At 34.4% G+C, this 13,424-nt stretch overlaps 1 protein-coding gene across 2 annotated transcripts; it reads left to right on the top strand.

The window, feature by feature from the left end:
* Nucleotides 1–633: 633 nt before the first annotated feature.
* Nucleotides 634–9,505, top strand: LOC115963617 (probable inactive purple acid phosphatase 27). Of its 2 annotated transcripts, XM_031082693.1 has the most exons (12): nucleotides 634–766; nucleotides 1,297–1,388; nucleotides 1,648–1,717; nucleotides 1,834–1,956; nucleotides 2,170–2,262; nucleotides 2,573–2,702; nucleotides 3,209–3,290; nucleotides 3,377–3,509; nucleotides 4,227–4,441; nucleotides 4,534–4,659; nucleotides 5,231–5,534; nucleotides 9,051–9,505. In XM_031082693.1, exons 1-12 carry the CDS (start codon nucleotides 761–763, stop codon nucleotides 9,357–9,359), a joined length of 1,683 nt encoding a protein of 560 aa, XP_030938553.1. In that variant the 5' UTR covers nucleotides 634–760; the 3' UTR covers nucleotides 9,360–9,505. The 2 variants fall into 2 exon arrangements, with proteins under 2 accessions (XP_030938553.1, XP_030938554.1); XM_031082694.1 differs by lacking the exon at nucleotides 2,170–2,262.
* Nucleotides 9,506–13,424: the final 3,919 nt, after the last annotated feature.

Below are 13,424 nucleotides of genomic sequence, written 5' to 3' on the forward strand. Positions count from 1 at the left end.
ATGGTAGAGCAAGAGATGCGCTCGCCTAATTCCCCAAGTAAAAAAAAAAAAAAGCCCCCAAGTTTTAACCAATAGAGTTATTTATAATCAAAAAATAAAATAATATTTTTTTACGAGATGAAAAACAAATAAAAAATAGAGAAAAATGTAACATTCACAATATTTTTCACAACATTTTTACCACTAATGCTAAGTAGCAGGTTGTTACAGCTTGTTATTGATGGCAAAAAAATAATTATTGTGATATTTTCAAATTGAAAACAAAAAGTAACTTAAAACATAGGATTTATTGTAAAAAACATTGTGAATATTGCACTTCAAAAAAAAAAAAAAGGAACAATAATAAGAGTTTAGTTAGCAAACTTTTACTAATTCTCATTTATGTATACCACTAGAACCACTCTTTTACTTACCACTATCAATCTGCTATATCAAAAGTATGAAAAATTTTGTCAAATTTTTTATGTGTATAAAATTTCTAAAAAAAGAAAAAAAATCTACGTAGTTCATGTTAATTAGCAATAATTTTATATTTAAAACAAGATAATCAATTTTCACCTTAGGCCTCCAAATGCATCAAGCCGTCCCGGCGTCTAAGAGACTCAAATTTCTTCTGGGCTTGGGTACCAACAGTGCATTTTGCCCATGTTAAAAAGAATAGTTCATTTAAAAAAATATATACAAAAAGGTTTCTAAAAGAATGAAATTGTGTATTAATTGAATTCCTTGCTGGTTTAAAGGGTTACTATCTCATGTTACTATGTTGGTAATTCATCTTTTTTCAGCATGAATGTATAGTGGCGATAAATCTATGTGTAATTTCAAACTGTCCGCCCCCTCCATGGCTCTGTTAGCAAATCTATATATTATGGTCTGTAGAAATACAAAGCTAGATTTATGTGATAGACCACATTTATTAATTATAAACACTTTCATGTATATCATTTTGTTTTGGGGTTGTGTAGAACTTAAACTCAAAGATGTGTAATTGGATGTGAACCTGATCAGTTTCATCTGATTCGTGCCTATTAGCTATCAGTCAACTGTCTCTTCTCTCTATAATTATAAATTGAGTTGAGGTATAGCAGGTCCCAACTGTTTACAGTGCAAGAGACTCTTGCCGGTTCTTCATGAGCTGGTGATGTCTATTGGTAACCATATAGTGATGTCTATATGTAACCATATAGTGATATCTATATGAGTAGCTGGATCATATGTTTCCCCAAAGCTAAATCTCTGTGTTCTAAATAGTTGATGTTATAGGGAATTAGTAATATCTGATGGGTTTATATGCAGGGGGAAGATTTTCAATGGATAACAGTGGAACTTGAATGCCCTGACCCCTCAGAAGATGATTGGGTTGCAGTTTTTTCGCCTGCAAAGTTCAAGTAATAATTGCATTGGCGGATATTTTGAATTTCCTTTCTGGTTTGTTTTACTCGGTTTGACTGCATCTAAGACTAAAATTTACAAAAATACTACTAAACGAAAGTTGTAATTCTTATTAGTGCGTCAATTAACAATAATTTCTGAATGATTATATAAATCATTGTCATGCACATCATTGTTGATAGCTGCATGTTGTAGGATTTTTTTTAATCTATATTTTAGAGCCTATGTACTAAAGAAGTCATCCTATAATGGCAGCTCATCTACCTGCCCACCTGTTATTTTCCCAGGACAAGAGGCTCCACATCTATGCACAGCTCCAATAAAGGTATGCAATTATGCATCATTGCAATCAATCCAATGTTGAATTCAAGTTAATTATGAACCATTTGAATTTAACCCATCTATCTAACTAATTTCATAATGATTGTGTTTCATTTTCAGTATAAGTTTGCCAATGATTCCAATGCTGAGTATATGAAGACAGGGAAAGCATCTTTAAAATTTCGACTGATTAATCAGAGGGCAGATTTCTCAATTGCATTATTCTCAGGTGGTTTGTCACATGTAAGTCACTGTCTTTCTCTTTTATTTATTTATTGAGTTGTACTCAATTCTATTCTTATAGTTCAAAGCTTCGTATGTTTAAAATATACTAGTTCTCACATAGATGCTGGTATTGTCTTGGTGCAATTACTTCTTTTAATTCTCAAGCCTAAATCATTCAGAAAAGCTGAGGACACTTCAAGTGTAGACTAAGTTTGTATTCCTGTATTGCAGCCAAAACTATTGGCAGTTTCAAATACTGTAACTTTTGCAAATCCAAAGGCACCAGTTTATCCTCGCCTCTCTCAAGGGAAGTCTTGGAATGAAGTAAGTTCATTATGTTTTTTCTTTTCATGGACATCTGGATATTTATCCTCAAAGCCTAGCTAACTTTTTGAAACAATAATCTAATGGTGTTAGCACTTGAACACCCAAGCATTACTTTTTGGAAGGAAAGTCCTTTTGAGAAGTCAAAATAAAGTGGTCATACTGATATTATAAAATTCTTTTTCCTTTTAATCAGCAAGAAGTCAAAATATTTTAACATAAAGGAACAATGTTTTCAATAATTTGTTTTACCAGATGTATGTATATATGCACTCACATCTTTCTAAAATACTGTTATGCTATTATGCAGATGGCAGTAACCTGGACAAGCGGCTATAACATTATTGATGCTGTGACTTTTGTTGAGTGGGGTTTTAAGGGAGAATCTCAAACTCAATCACCAGCTGGAACGTTGACTTTTCATCGTGAAGCCATGTGTGGTATGATCTATGTCCTCTTCTTACTATGGTGATTTTAATCATCAATGTAACCCATTGTTCTTAAGAAAAGCTTTGCTTCTTCACCTTGCCTGTTTTCTTGTTGTCAAATTAAGCGTCACGTCAAAAATCCTGCCATGCTGTGTGAGTATGTGTGTGTGTGTGTGTTTTTTTTTTTTTTTTTTTTTAAAATGTCACAATTGTGCTCCTATTTCATCCTTAAATGATTGTAAAGCTATTACTAATGCTCTTTTATCTAGTTGGCATTTTGGTGATTTAGTGAATGAGTTCAGTATGCCTTGGCATTATATTCAACAAAACAAATAAAGAAACTCCGAAACTCAATATAAAGTATCGAACTTTTACTTAATAAAAAGAACTTGAAAACTATTAAAAAATTAGTTGAAGCTTCTGCAACTCACCATGGACCTGAGCTGGAAAACTATTCACCCAAGAATATGAGAATTGTAAGTCATAGTACTAATGAAGTTGGACTCTTCATTCTGCAGGTCCACCAGCTAGAACAATTGGTTGGCGCGATCCTGGTTACATTCATACAAGCTTCTTAAAAGATTTGTGGCCAAACTCACTGTAAGCACTTTAACTAACAAACTTTATATCATAGAAGTGCCTAGATCATTGTTTTTTAGCCTCTCTGATGATGATTGTTTATTCAGATACACATACAAGCTAGGCCATAGGTTATTTAATGGTTCCTACATCTGGAGCAAGTCTTATTATTTTAAGTCATCACCATATCCAGGGCAGGACTCATTACAGCGTGTTGTAATATTTGGTGACATGGGAAAGGTATTAATTATGATTTCTGGTTATCAAAAGAATTATTAAAGCATTTCTCTTGATAGTTGTAATAGAAGTTAATAAATTTATCTGCTCTTTCCTCAGATTTTTAATATCAAAGGTTAACAACATGCATCAAGCAGCATCTCTGCTCAATTCATGAGTGAAACTAAATATAACTACCAGTATTTGATGAGTTTAAAATCTATAATTAAGAAATTTAGTGTAAAAGCATGGAAGGAAAAAAAAAAAATGTACTATAGCGGCTTCTCTAAATCTCTTCTTACTAGTGGTTCATTTTCCTTTAGTGTCAATAGATCTAGGAAAGATTCATGGTTTCTCCATTTCTCACATTAAAAAGTGTATGCCCTCTCGTATTCACTATTAAGTATTAACTAGATCTTTGGTGCGATGGTTACTTTACAAGTATAATTGCTTATGGGGTGTGGCCGTGTGGGGGGCAAGGACCGGGGTTTAAATCTCTAGAAGGGAGCTTCACACACATATAGACTTAGATTAGGCTAGAGTAGAATTTCTATCTCATATCGAACCAAAAAAAAAAAAAATCAACTACATAAAGAATGTTGAATGGACAATAAAGGCAGTTTACATCACTAAATGTGTGGTTACATGACATTTAATTGTTCCATATAGCCTGTCAGGTACATATTATACTCTTTTAGCATTTGTAAAAAGTGAAATTTATAATTGGTCCACATGTTTTAGGCTGAACGGGATGGGTCAAATGACTCAAATGAGGACAAAAATTATCAGCCGGGGTCACTTAATACCACAGATCAACTCATCAAAGATTTGGACAACATTGACATACTTTTTCACATTGGAGATATCACATATGCAAATGGATATATCTCGCAGTGGGACCAGTTCACATCACAGGTTGAGCCCATTGCATCAACTATACCATATATGATTGCAAGGTTAGCATGCTTGAAATATCCTTGTTCCTTCACATGTATTATGTTTTAAGCATAAGTTTGTGCTATCTTATTGATGTGTAGTATTCCTGCAGTGGCAATCATGAACGTGATGTACCAGGGACAGGCTCCTTCTTTGAAACCAATGATTCTGGTGGTGAATGTGGTGTGCTTGCTGAGACCATGTTTTATGTTCCTGCTGAGAATAGAGCTAAGTTTTGGTAAGTAATGCGAACTCTTCTGTAAATCAATTTTGGTATGTAATATTAGTTCTCTCTGAGATATTAGAGGTAATACTACAAGAAAGAGATATGAAAGATAAAACAGTGAGTGTTGGTACTCAAGGGTTGAGTACTTGAGTGTTGAACTTAAATTAGTGGCACATACCTATGCAAAAGAAAAGCAGGGTTAATGTCTACAGGAATTTTCTACGTGTGCCAAACATTGTGCAAGTAGTCTAGTTCCAGTTGATTACTCTATGCCTGCTATTTAAAAATGTTGTTAATTGATAATCTCTATTAGAATAATAACTAAATGATATTCCCCATCCAAATAAGTTTTCGGGACAAGTGACAGTTTATCATGGTATAGAAATAGGTGCCTAAATTCTAACTCTATCTATGCTTTGCCTCCTATAAAAGGTCAAAAAACCCCGTGTTGGGCAATACTTATTTAGGGGAAGCCTAAACCTACACACGAGCGGAGTGTTAGAATAATGGTTAAAAGATTCAATTCAGAATTTCTTACCAGCTTTAGCTTTTGGGACAAATTGTAATTTATCAATCTCTACAGGTATTCAACGGATTATGGCATGTTCCACTTCTGTATAGCTGACAGTGAACATGATTGGAGGGAGGGCTCTGAACAGTACAAATTTATAGAGAAATGTCTTGCATCAGCTGATAGGCAGAAACAACCATGGTTGATTTTTGCAGCTCATCGTGTTCTTGGTTATTCCTCCAATTATTGGAAGGATGGCTCATATGGGGAGTCTATGGGAAGGGAGAGCTTGCAAAAGCTCTGGCAGAAGTACAAAGTGGACATTGCATTCTATGGTCATGTTCATAATTATGAAAGAACATGCCCCATTTACCAGGTATGGATAACAGGAATGAAGATTTCTTACCCTCTAACCATCAAATTATTAAACAAAACAATAAAATAATGATGTTACACATGCTTAAATTTTGCAGTACTATATCCTGCCTATGAATTGCAATAATATATTCCTTAACCACTTTCACGGTGCTGACAATGTTGGCATCTAAGCTCATGGTGGTAGTTATGAGCTACTTACTGATACTAGCCGATGTCAGAGAGAGAGAGAGAATCATTTTTTGTGTGGGAAAAATATGAATTGAATGGGAGATAGAACAACATATCTATATATATATATATAAGGAAAGACCTTATGTTGGAGAGTATAAAGTTGTGTCATATGGGCACATTCCTTGAAGTAATCTTTATTTAGTTTTCTATTTCAACAAAGTTTGCATTTATATTAAAGTATTAGTTCATTGAATTAACCAATAGAGTAAATACATATATTAATTATCTATTATTGTGCATTAATTATTTATATTAAATGAATTTATATGATTATTTTTATAAACTCTATAAAGAAAATAATTTTTAGTTGGAATAATAATAATAAATTTTGAATATAACATTCTTACTCATGTTTAGTTGCTTTGACAACAATTGTCATAAGAGCCATAAAAAAATTAAATATTTGTGAATTCACTAAAACTAATCTTAATCCTTTAAATTTCCTAACTCCTTTGTGTGGGTGTGCACGCCTATGTGTGTGTGTGGAACTAACACTTTAGTTTGTATTCTATGTAATTAGAAAGACTACTAATATAATAAATATGTTTTTTTTTTTTTTTTTTTTATATATTAAGGACACGATTTTGTAACGACCCAAAATGATATTGGGTTCGCACGTAAACAGGCCCAAACAATATAATTTGTAGAGCGTGGGTATTAAGAACTAGATTAACTTTTGTGGAATGAAAAGTTTCACCCTCATGTATATTGAAAGCCCAGAACTGGCACAACAATTGATTTTTCTCTTGTAATCGATACAGTTCTTTTGCTTTTCACGTTCTTCTTCTTCAGTCTTTCCTTTTCTTTTCTCTTTTATGTCCAATCTCCTTCCATTTTTGCATGTTCTTCTTTCAGTTTATATATCAACCTCTGTGTTCCATCCTCACCACACACGTGTAGGTTGGGTTCGGGGGATTTCTTTCTGTCCCATCTAGCACCTCCTGGAACTTCCTATGGGCAGCTGTAAGGCTGCCTCCTTACTGTTCAGGTATCACCTCCACATTAATGCGGCCAGAGAGTTGGTTGAGAGGTAATTAATGCGGAGGCAGCTGTAGTTATAGATATTTGTTTGCCTTTTCTTTCTTACCCTTGGTCTGTTATCCTATCTTTAGTGGTGACATAATTCCGAGGTCCGGTTGTAACAAGACTGCCTCCTGCTCGTCCTCGGACGCATACTGCCGAGGAGTATGGCGTCCTCGGACGAATACGGAACTCTACCTTCGTGATATTGACTACCACCCCCCCTCGGTAATTACCCTTACGACCTGATTTGGCCTCCTCGGACGGATATGCATCCTTGGATGGGCCATAGGCCCAACGATCCTGACCTTAATGGGCCTGTTGATTGACTGGCCCCCACATTAATTATTTTAAGCATAATAAAATTTTAATATCATTTTTCTAAGATTTATATGAGAAAAAATTGGCTTTTTTATGTGAGAAACAATTGATTTGAAATATGATATTTTTACTCAAATTTAATTGTTTTTGCAACAATTGAAACCATGTCCAACATAAAGGGGAAATTTTTTTTTTGTAACACACAATCAAGAATGTAAAAAAAATAATCGAAGGATATATGCATTTTTTGGTAGGCATGAAACATGCCTATCTATATTAGCCATTATATCATGCAATTTTCAATTTGTAAACACACACACACACACACACACATATATATAGAATGATCAAATCACTATGCTACTCTTAGTGTATTTCTATTTTGTCTATATATAAAATAACTAAAGATTACAATTTTTTACAATGAAATTTATTGAAATATCTTTTTTATAAATTGATAGTTGGGGGTGGGGGTCTACATCCTGAATGTTTCTATTGGAAATTGAGGTGTCAATCAGTTAAGTTACAAGATTTTTTGTAAAACTTATCAAAATATTGGAAAAAACTAATAATAAGTTGTACTCTCAACTAGTTTATAATAAGAATATGGGGAGAAGAAGAGCCAAATTAAAAGAAAGAGGAAGGGATGAAGAGTAATAGTAAGGTAGAGAGTAGTGGAGAGATACAAAATGTAAAAAAAGAGGAGGAAATTTTGGAGGAACTGTGACAAAGGTGGAAAATTAATAAAGAGTAGAATAGTAAAAAAAGGAGAAAGAGTTGGATACAAGTGGATGACGTTACCACTACGATAGAGTAGAAAAATTAAGGCTAAAATGTAAAATTGACCCTCTTAGTTTCTTAAGATTTCATTTCAGTGTTCTAATTTTGCTTTTGTTCATTTCAATCATCTAAATTTCAGATTTATTCAATTAAGGTCTTTCATTAAAATTTTGTTAAAATTTTTTGAAAAAAAAATTTGGAAAATATTTTTCAACCATTAATTGAATTTTTTAATTAAAAAATTTGAAGATAAATCTTAAAAATTGAAAAATTAACCATAACATATGACAAAAATGGATGGAAAAACCTTAATTGAATAAACTTGAAAGTTAGAGAATTGAAATGAATGAAAGCAAAATTAGAGGACTGAAATGAAATATGAAAAAACTTAGAAAGTCAATTTTGTATTTTAGCCAAAAATTAATTGCTAGAATTGATGATTGATTTGGTTTTTTGTTTTGTTTTTTTTTTTTTTTTTTTGAGAAAAGATTGATTTGGTATTAAGGGTCTGTTTGGATAAAACTTATTTTATTGAAACTGAAAACTGAAAACACTATAACAAAATAATTTTTAAATGTGTAAATAGTATTGTGGGACCCATTTTTAATGAAAAAGTAATTGGAAAGTGGAATTTGTTGGTCCGTGAACAGTGCATCCGTGCACTGTTCACGGTTGACTTGGTCAAATAGTGCGGCTGGAACCAAAAAAAAAAAAAGTCAGAAAACGCAAACGCAACCACTTATAATTCGAATCCAAACTCCCTCTAAGTGTACAATTTATTGCTTGTTACAGCATACCAAGTATATTTTGGTATCACATATGAAGCATCATTGATTGTAAATATTGCCAAATGCCTAATTCAATTAAAGGATAAGTTGCCAATAGCATTATAGCTAGACATGTCAAATTAAATGACCAGTTTTTTTTTTTTTTTTTTGCTAGGTAATTGTTTATGCAGGTGCAGGGGCTCGAACCCCTGAGCTGAAGGTCACTAAGGAGACCGGGTACCACTTGGGCCAACAGGCCCGGTAAATTAAATGACCAGTTGTTAAGTATCTTTTTAGCCATATATATCATACTCATTCTTAGTGTCACATGAACATCTGATCGCTTGGCTATCGTTTTATTTCTAACTCACTTAGTGTTTATGTGTGTTATCCAGAATCGCTGTGTGAATACAGAAAAAACTCACTATTCAGGCACGGTGAATGGAACAATCCATATAGTTGTAGGAGCAGGAGGGTATCGATTAAATTCAGATCCACAATTAAAAACCAATTGGAGTATTTATACCAAAGTTTCTGGCTTTGGTTTTGGCAAACTCACTGCACTCAACCACTCATCCCTTCTCTTTGAATACAAAAGGAGCAGTGATGGTGAGGTATATGATTCCTTCACCATTTCAAGGGACTACAGGGATGTGTTAGCATGTGTACATGATGGCTGTGAACCAACCACATTAGCTACATGAGTTAATATAATTCAGCTTTGTACTTGAAAATAAAATGGTCCTCCATTATCAATGCAGTTTTAGTATTACTACTTCAAAATAAACACGAAGTTATGAACTTCAGTTATGAGTTTATATTATTCATCTTTGCTTTTCTTTGACATGGAAATTTGTAGTTAAGATTTTGCCTCTCGTATCTGAATACAAATCATCTGTACCCATTTTGTGTTCGACTTTATGTTCCATCAATCATAACATGTCATGTGTTTATTTTTTTCCATTTTATATTTTGACTATTTTATAAGGAAAGTTAAAAAAATACATAACAAGTTGTGATTGGTGGAACATAAAGTGGAACACAAAAAATGGTACAAAAGATTTGTATTCCTCATATCTAATAGTGTATATACTAATTTCAAATGACATGAGATAGGGTACACCTCTTGATTTTGTAAATTTAACTGAACAATGAAATGGACTCATTTTAAATGGAGAGAGGATGATTTTTTCTATAGAAAATATTGGGAAATTTTCAATTTGATAAAAATCTCATTCCTAAGGAAAAGTGAATTTTTTCGTAGTTGCAATAGATTATGGTATGTATGATGGAAAATATTCATTCTAACCTATGTATTGATGGCCCAAAGCTCAAAAATCTTTCTATTCTTATTTTATTATTATTATTATTATTATTATTATTATTATATATTATCATTGCTTTATATGAGCTAGCCATAGGCCTTGTTCTCAATTGGTAGACACTTTTTGATGTTTCCAAGAAAGACATTTAAAATTCAAATCTTCACTCACTTGTTATAACTATCAAATTATTCTTACAAATTTTTTTAAGGAATTGGAAAAAAAAAAAAATATATTAGTTACTCCCCATTGTCAATTCCTTAATGGTGGCTAAATGATCAATTCCCCATTTCAAGGGACTACACCTATTTCAAGGGACTACAGGGATTTGTTAGCATGTGTACATGATGGCTGTGAACCAACCACATTAGCCTTATGAATTAATGTAATTTAGCAACGTGCTTGAAAAGAATATGGTCCTCCATTATCAATGCAGTCGTGTTGTTATAGCTATTAAGCAAAAATGTAAAATTAACCCTCTAATTTTTAATCTTTTTTATTTTAGTCCTTTAACTTTGTCATTTTAGTTCTCTAACTTTCAATTTTTTTTTAATGCAGGATTCTGTTATAACTCAATCAGGGGTTGCCGTTAATTGAGCCAAAACTACATCGTTTTGGTTTTTTTTTTTTTTTTTTTTAATAAATTTCAGAATTAAAAAAAAATCTGAAAAAAAAAAAAAAAAATTAAGGAGAACGATTCCCCTGAAATCAAAACAAAGAAACCATTCACCGTCACATGACATCTCTTGACCTCTCCGGTCTCAACCTCTCCGGCTCTCTCTCCCCTGACCTCGCCCACCTCCGCTTCCTTTCGAACCTCACCGTCGCCTCTAACCAACTCTTCGGCCCCATTCCTCCGCAGTTCTCTGCTCTCTCGGCTCTCCGCTACCTCAACCTCTCCCACAACATTTTCAACGGCACTTTCCCAACCCAACATTTTCAACGGCACTTTCCCAACCTAACATGACCGGTGAGTTGCCTCTGAATCTCTGATTTTCGTTGAAATGCCTAACCTCCATCATTTGCATCTCGACGGTAACTATTTCACCGGTCAGATCCTGACCCAGTACGGATAATGGCAGTTTATTGAGTATTTGGCGGTTTCTGGCAACGAACTAGTCGGCACTATACCTGTCGAGGTTGGAAACTTGACTGTCGTTCCCCTTAAATGTTTTTTTATTTTTATTTTTATTTATACAGATTTTTCTTTTTTTCTTTAAATTCTGAAATTTATTAAAAAAAAAAAATCAAAACGATGTTGTTTTGGCTCAATTAACGGCAGCTCTTAACTAAGTTCTAATGGAATCTTGCATTGACAAAAATTGAAAGTTAGAGGATTAAAATGAAAAAGACTGAAAGTTAGAGGGTTAGTTTTACATTTTTGCTTGGTTATTAATACCAAATAAATAAGGAGATCTTGAATTTTAGTTATGACCCAATTGCAACCCGCGTGATGCGAGATAGTATCTGATTATTTTGAAATTAAATATAATATATAATTTTTAAAAAAGTATTCATAAAATTATATATTAGGACTACTCTCTAATAAGAGAATTTCATTTTAAATGTATTAAACTATTAACTAAGAAATTTTCTTTTTTATATAACTGTTTACCAAAACAAGAAAGGGCAAGGGTCTTTTTTTTTTTCTTTTTCTTTTTTAAGTAATGAATTTGGTGTGTTCACTATAAATAAAAAATTATAAAAAAATTTTACTTTATTTTAATATTAAGATTTTCATCTACTCATATTATAATCCATATGATAGTGTGGATTAAAATTTTCCAATTATGACATTTAGAAAAGAATGAGAAAAATAGATGTAGGGCCGGGAAACTTATGATCCGGCCCACGCACTATCCGGGCTTATGGCCCGTGCCGAGGAGGTGGTGTGCCGAGGACAGTGATCAAAGGCCGAGGGGTTAAGGGGAACAGCTGAGGACGACCCTGTCCTCGGCACTCCAGGGCTCAGATGAGAAGAGCAACGTCTTAGTGAAGGCCGCCCCCGAATAATCCCCTGAGGGGGATGTGAGTGAGATAGGGCCCACATGGGGGAGGGGGTGTAAAATAGGTTCAAGGAAAATACGTTCCCTCCACATTAAATGCTCTGGCCAATGTTCTGATCATATTAATGAGAGAAGACACTTGGACGGTGTAACCTTGATCCTCACGACTAAACAGAAAAGTAAGAGGGGACAGCTGATGGGACAGATACAGGACTAAGTACCTGCTTGACCCACAAGTGGATAGCTAGGATCAACCAAGAAGGACTATATAATGTAAAAGTGAGTGTGCAAAGGGGGGGCTGGGAAAAGTGGCAAAAACCAGAGCCTCCTAGCCCACCTCCAGGAGAAAGATTCCGGGGGTGAAGAAAACTGAAACATGTATGAACTCCACGAAAAACCCACCACCTGGTGACCAAGGCCTAACCTTTCAAACCCACGCTCTACAAATCATATTATCTGGGCCTTTTTACGTGCGAACCCAATACTGCTTAGGTTCGTTACCAAATCGTGTCCTTACAATTGGCGCCGTCTGTGGGGAGGCTTGTGCCTTGGCACTGGTGGTGGGTAGATACCACCCTTCACATCATTTTCAGTAGTTGGATATAGTGTTTTAGAGTAAAGTCCCACTAGGGGCTACGTTTCTTCACTAGGGGCTGCGCTTTGTAGCGTCGATAGCACAGCTGGTCCCTTTAAACCAAGATCCTATGCCATCGCCAAGGGGATAATTCCCCCAACTACTTATCGAAACTAGGTTTTGGACAGAACCAAGGCATTGCATGGTCCTCGGACTCAAGCCTATGGGGAAACCAACTACTTGGATGAGAAAACTAGGTTTTGGACAGAACCAAGGCATTGCATAGTCCTCGGACTCAAGCCTATGGGGAAACCAACTACTTGGATGAGAAAACTAGGTTTTGGACAGAACCAAGGCATTGCATGGTCCTCGGACTCAAGCCTATGGGGAAACCAACTACTTAGATGAGAAAACTAGGTTTTGGACAGAACCAAGGCATTGCATGGTCCTCGGACTTAAGCCTATGGGGAAACCAATTACTTGGATGAGAAGACTGGGCACTAAGCAAGACTTAGCTACTATGCATGACGTCGAAAGTGGTGCCTATATCTTCGTTGAACGAGGGTTAGAAAGGAGTCTAAGGGCTCCGCGGGTGCAAGTAAACTAGGGTTTTGAAACATGGTGATAAATGTATTGCATGCATAAATATTCGTACATGTTAAAATGAATCAGAGCAGAATTAATAAACAATATTGCGTATCAATGAGGGTAGCTAACAAGTAACCGAAAGGAAAAAGGAAAAACAAGACTTCATCTACACATAATCAAACGCTTGCGAATCGTCAATAGATTAGAAAGTTTTCGAAATAAAAAGAAACAAGTTAAATCGTTAAATTAGAAACGGATGCAAAAGCCTAGCCAGAATTT

This window comes from Quercus lobata, chromosome 10 (assembly GCF_001633185.2).
Source record: "Quercus lobata isolate SW786 chromosome 10, ValleyOak3.0 Primary Assembly, whole genome shotgun sequence".
Classification (NCBI taxonomy): Eukaryota; Viridiplantae; Streptophyta; class Magnoliopsida; order Fagales; family Fagaceae; genus Quercus; species Quercus lobata.

Excerpts from the sequence above, each read along its gene's own strand:
- LOC115963617 (XM_031082693.1), top strand. Across the intron at positions 1,718-1,833 it reads TATGCACAGCTCCAATAAAG|TATAAGTTTGCCAATGATTC; the intron begins GTATGCAATTAT and ends TTTCATTTTCAG. Across the intron at positions 4,442-4,533 it reads ATACCATATATGATTGCAAG|TGGCAATCATGAACGTGATG; the intron begins GTTAGCATGCTT and ends GTATTCCTGCAG.